The following is a 6112-nucleotide window of genomic DNA, read 5'->3' as shown; positions in this document are numbered from 1 at the left end:
TATACTTATATACAACTGAAGCTTATAATGAGTTCTTAAATGATATTAAATACAGATTAAGTATTGATTATACAGAATAAAATACAGATGTTGAGATCATGTCAAGATAACAAGAATATAGGAAAATACAAAGAAGTGATAATTAGATACATATAATAATAACTTTTTAGCTCAGAAACATAGAGTGATTTATTAAAGTAATTTATACATCTCTGTATTTATTAGAAATCTGAGATGCTTGAGTTCTGAATTTAATGTATCTTCTGTAGATTTCAAACTCATATGTCTTAATTTCTCATATCAAGATACTACTGAGTAACTGTATTAATTATTCAGTCACTGAGACTCTCTTTTAAAGTTCTTAACTATATAATATAAAAAAGCTTTAATATCTTTATTAAACTGAGTATCTAACTGATTCTTCAATTCTGATAAAATATCTAGTATAATTTTTAACTTTATATTACATGTTGAACAGAGTTCTCTGACAGTTAAAAGATTTTATTAAAATTAAGTAATAATTAATACTTCAGACAATCTCAGCTAGACTAACTATATAACTATATCTGAAATCAGAATCAGAATATTTAATAATCTTATTATTAATTTAACTAATCTTATTACATAGTTTTAATATTAAATAGTAGTCTTATACTGTCTCAGTGAGACTTACTATTTACTTTTATTATATTTTTTAAATAAGATTATAATTTTCACTTCTTAATTTAACTTATTTTTATTACTTTAAATAACTTTAAATCTTATTTATATATTATTAAAAAGTGTTACTTTTTAAAAAATTAAAAATAGTCTAAAAAAAATCTTAAAATGTTTAAAAATAGTAACTTTATACTAAGAATGAGACTAAATGAGAGTAAATGAGATTACTTTCTTATTTTTTCTAAGTCATGATCTCATTTTGAGATCTGATATATAGTCACTTTGCATGTTTTTTTAATGATTAGTCCCAGCAGGATTCACACCAAGAAATGTATGAAACCAGATCAAATGGGATCAAACATGAAATTCATGGTCCCGGCGGCCAGTCTAATCTCAGCAGGCATATACAATCTTGTTGCTGGTGAAATCACTGAGTTGAGGTGACATATTGATGATAATGGTAAGAAAGATGTGTATTTGATTGATTGAAAAAGACGCGTACTGGAGATAATTGAATGATTCTAGAGCAATAGGGATATTTTGATTTCTTTGCAGTGTTTTGCTACTAATTTTCAGGGGTGCTGGGAAATTCTGTTTTCGCAAGCCATTAGCCCTATCTCGGGGGTCCGTGCGTCGTGGCAACCCCCTTGGAAATATGCGAGCTACTAAACAAAGCTTTCTCGGCATCGTTTCCACCCAAAAATTTGTCTTGGGACTGGGAGCAACCGGGGCTGGGAATTATTCAGCCAGCTGAATTAATACCTGGCGATTTGAAGTTCTGTTCGCCTGACTGCTTCAATATCTGCCCGTGAGGACAAGAACATCACCACCTGATGTTACCGCGAAGATGCCCGGAACCAAACCTACCATGAATGGCAACAATCTCACTCTCGACACTGACGAGAAAACCGACTATTCGAGATGGAGACTGCGCGATGACCGTGGTCGACAAACTTGGCATTATTTGAAGACTGACGAGGAATTGAAGGCGTGGCCGCAGTCCATTCCGGACAAGTACCATCTTGGACTCCCGACCGTTCGTCAACACCTCCAATCCCCCCTCCCAAGCCACCATCACATACTAAACGACATTACCTATAGGGTCTTCCTGATCTCCCTCCCGCGAAGACACCGCTGGACGCAGCATCCAATGGCCTTTCCTTCTTTTCAAAACTTCAACTCGAGCCTGGAAATTGGGCCTGCGAGTATGGCGGGCCCATGTTCCTTCTACCGGGCTTGATCATCACCTGGTATGTTACCGGCACTCCGATTCTTCCTGAGTACGCCGTTGAGATCAGGCGGTATTTATTCGCACGGCAGCACCCAGAAGATGGAGGTTGGGGTTTACATATCGAAGGCCACAGCTCTGTCTTTGGAACCAGCATGAACTACGTCGCACTGCGCATCCTGGGCGCCAGCGCGGAGGATCCGAGAATGATTAAGGCTCGTGGCATGTTACATAAACTTGGTGGTGCCTTATACGCTCCCCATTGGGCCAAATTTTGGCTCAGCGTCTTAGGAGTCATGCAATGGGATGCTGTCAACCCTGTTCCACCAGAACTCTGGTTTGCGTCCCACTATACCCCCGCCTAATGTGGATGAGCTTGACAACTGATATCCCTTTTCCTAGGCTGCTTCCGGATTGGGTCCCATTTGCGCCATGGAGATGGTGGATCCATATGCGTCAAGTGTTTCTTCCCATGACATACATATATTCAAAGAAATTCAGCCACCCAGTGGATGATCTCACTCGACAACTCAGCGAGGAAATTTACACTCAGCCGTACACGTCCATCAATTTTGCTTCTTATCGTGGCGCTATTGCCGATGCGGATAACTATTACCCAAAACATTGGCTATTAAACCTCCTTTTTTGGATACTTGCGAATGTGTGGAGTGTCCTGAGATGGCCCTCCTTAGTCAAACGCGCAGAAGGCTGGGTCTGGGAGCTAATTACCATGGAAGATCGAAACACCGATTATGCTGGTCTTGGGCCTGTTAATGCACCGATGAACACAATTTGTTGTTTCATACATGACGGACCTGAGAGTTATAGCTTCCATCGTCATCTTGACCGATTGCACGACTACATGTGGATGAAAGACGAAGGCATGCTCATGAACGGCACGAATGGAGTACAAGTCTGGGATACATCATTTATAGTCCAGGCGATCGATGTTGCGGGCTTTGCTGATGACCCAAAGTGGGGCTCCATGCTTCTCAAAGCATTGGAGTTTTTGGAGGATCATCAGATGACAGAAAATGTGCCGCAACAAGAGCGCTGTTACCGCCATCGCACTAAAGGCGCGTGGCCCTTCAGTACCAAAATCCAGGGATACACTGTCAGTGACTGTACTGCGGAGGGACTTCGTGCTGCACTTCAGCTCCAGAAAGTCCATGGTTTTCCCGCTTTGATTTCCGACGATAGACTGCAGGATGCCGTTGATACTCTTATTTCGATGCAGAACAAGACTGGAGGTTTTACGGAATATGAAAATACTCGAGGCTCTCCTTATCTTGAGTGGCTCAATGCTGCAGAAGTTTTTGGCGGCATCATGATAGGATACGATTATCCCGAATGTACGACCGCTGTCTTTACAGCGCTCTCCTTCTTCGGCAAATTCTTCCCAGATTACCGCGCAGAAGATATCGAAAGAGTAAAACTCAAAGCAGTGGACTATATTCGCCGATCACAGCGCGCTGACGGTAGCTGGTATGGTAGCTGGGGAGTCTGTTTCACTTACGCCGCCATGTTTGCTCTCGAAAGTCTTTCACTTGTTGGCGAAACGTACGAAAATAGCGAGCGGGTCCGTCGCGGCTGTGAATTTCTGGTGAACAAACAAATGGACGACGGCGGCTGGGGAGAGTCGTACCTTAGTTCTGAGCGGAAAGTGTACACGCACTACAAAACATCACAAGTTGTCCAGACTTCCTGGGCATGCCTCGCTCTGATGGAGGCGGACTATCCAGACAAAGAAGTTCTCAAAAGGGCAATGAAGCTGATTATGAAGAAACAATCAAGAAATGGGGAGTGGCCTCAAAACGGAATTGAGGGCGTATTTAATCAGTCATGGTATGGCTTTCTCATTTTGCTTTCTGGGAAATTCCCACCCATTCTTAACTCGGGACGACGAGTAATGCTAACAAAAAACCTTCCTTCAAGCATGATATCCTATCCTAATTACAAACTTTACTGGCCAGTACGGGCCTTAGGCCTATATGCGAGGAAATTCGGCAACGAGGAAATCCTGTAGCATACCATGGAAAGATGCAACCAGGCAGGTCATGTTGTTTGGTAGGGCCAGATATTATTTCGGGTTGAAATTAAATCATTTTAATTGTGTAATTTGTCGGTCCTGTTTAAGAATATGATGCACAATGGCTATATATCACATCAATTAATTTAATAATTCTTCTGTTGAATTTTACTGGGGGCTTCTCTTACATACCAGAGGCTTCGCTGCGCCTTATCATGCCTATATGAACACTCACTCAGCTAGCTTTTCAATGAGTTCACTACTGTTTAATCTTACTTCTTGCATCTTCATGCTAAATAGCTTAAAGTTTCATGGAGCTTGTCAAGCCAGAGAAAATGCTCAACATGTACCTTCACTTACCTCATCACATTGTGAGTGAGTGAGTCTCACTACAACATTATTATCACCACAACATTACTTTTCATCAAGAATGAATATATTTGTAGCATCAATGTCTTGATATATGAGAATCACTCTCTTTATATATGATAAGAAATGCAGAGAAATTTTTTTTTTTTTTTTTAAATCTATAATACAATATTTATAATTGTGAAAGATGTAAAGCTTGTGTGATTGAAAGGTTACTAGCTTGTGAGAAGTTATATGATGAAAGGATTAGTAAGCCAGATCATGTGACCTGACACTCTCACTTACCAGAGTAACTATACACGATGCTACATACAAAATTCACCTTCAAATTAAGTACAGATACAAAAAATGACTGAAAAATGTGTAGTAATGAAAAATCAGTTATAAGATATATTATTTTTTATCCCTCTATCTCTCTATCTTCTTCATCTTAATATTCTTCTTTCAATATAAATATTTCATTGTTTTAAGTAATTTAATAAGCTTATCTATTATGTTCTCAGCAGATGAAATATATTAAATAGATATCTTATTCTTATAAATGTGATTCGGAAGAATGTATGACCGTCGGATAATAACACGGCTGCTTTCAAACTTGCTTATGAATGTAAAGGGGCCATAGCGGGCATTAATTAATTTAGTGTATAGTATATAAGAAGTCAGTGTACATCTGTAATTATATACTAACTCAAGCAATCTTTGAATCACATCTGATAGTATGTCTAAAAACTGATAATTAATATTATTATTATTATTCTTCCATTATACACATATGCAAGCGGAGCTTATGATGAGTTCTTGTGTGATGTTAAATACAGATCAAGTGTTGATTATACAGGAGGAAATACAGGTATTGAGATCATGCCAAGATAACAAGAACATAGGAAAATACAAAGAAGTGATAATTAGATACATGCAATAATAACTTCCCAGCTCAGGAAGTAAGAGTGATTCATTGAAGTGATTTGTACACCTCTGTATCTATTAGAAATCTGAGGTGCTTGAGTTGCAGATTTAATGTATTCTCTGCGGGTTTCGAACCCACGCATCTTGGTTTCCCACACCAAGGCGCTACTGAGTGGCCGCATCAACCATCCGGCCACCGGGGCTCTAAAAACTGATAAGAAGTACAGGCTTCTTCAGAGTATGATAATTTCATCTATAAAGCAATTTATAGTTATCATGTCAGTGTGATTCTAAAATATCTCAAAACATAGTGTATAAAGTTCCCTGCTATCTGAATCAGAAGATATACAGAACCTCTCAGAGAGTGTACTCAAAGCAGTAAGAAAAGCAGCTGAGAGTATCAAATCAGAATTAAAGCTCTGTAGATGTATAAGAATTCTAAACAAAATTAAGACCTTGTGTACACAGTGACAGACTGAGACAGAAGTTAAATAATAATTGATATTCAATACAGATTAAATATTCACTATAAAGAGCTTCACTGATACAATTATCATTATTAATAAGAATAGAGAAAATCAGATCTTAGATCTGCAGTGAGAGATTAAATATTTACACAGATAGATAACTACACTGAATCTGAACATCTTACTATAATTGTTTATAATCTCTTCAGAAGTATATACATCATCAGAGACTGCTATATAGAATGAGAATCTGAATATAAAATAAAATCTGTCAGAGCTATTACACTTTAATAGCAACTGAAAAAATAATACTGCAATCAGCTGACTAAGTCAGATACAATTATATTATCAGATTGAATATGAACTTACAGACAGACAGTTAACAGAATTTTAATAAGTCTTAAGATCTGCTGTGTTTCTATATAAAAAAGCAAAGTTATTATAAATAACTGA

At 38.1% G+C, this 6112-nt stretch overlaps 1 protein-coding gene across 2 annotated transcripts; it reads left to right on the top strand.

Moving 5' to 3' along the window:
- The first annotated feature begins 895 nt into the window (after nucleotides 1–895).
- BDCG_04271 lies at nucleotides 896–4412 on the top strand. Of its 2 annotated transcripts, XM_045419931.1 has the most exons (5): nucleotides 914–1120; nucleotides 1186–1696; nucleotides 1762–2225; nucleotides 2291–3733; nucleotides 3824–4412. In XM_045419931.1, the coding sequence occupies exons 2-5, from the start codon at nucleotides 1508–1510 to the stop codon at nucleotides 3912–3914; spliced, it is 2187 nt and encodes a 728-aa protein (XP_045280821.1). In that variant the 5' UTR covers nucleotides 914–1120; nucleotides 1186–1507; the 3' UTR covers nucleotides 3915–4412. The 2 variants fall into 2 exon arrangements, with proteins under 2 accessions (XP_045280820.1, XP_045280821.1); XM_045419930.1 differs by having other exon boundaries at nucleotides 896–1696.
- The last annotated feature ends 1700 nt before the right edge of the window (nucleotides 4413–6112 follow it).

The sequence above is a fragment of the Blastomyces dermatitidis genome, assembly GCF_000003525.1.
Source record: "Blastomyces dermatitidis ER-3 genomic scaffold supercont1.4, whole genome shotgun sequence".
NCBI classification, from domain to species: Eukaryota; Fungi; Ascomycota; class Eurotiomycetes; order Onygenales; family Ajellomycetaceae; genus Blastomyces; species Blastomyces dermatitidis.
The sequence above is the reverse complement of the archived record's forward strand: the minus strand, read 5'-3'. Positions and strand labels throughout refer to the sequence as shown.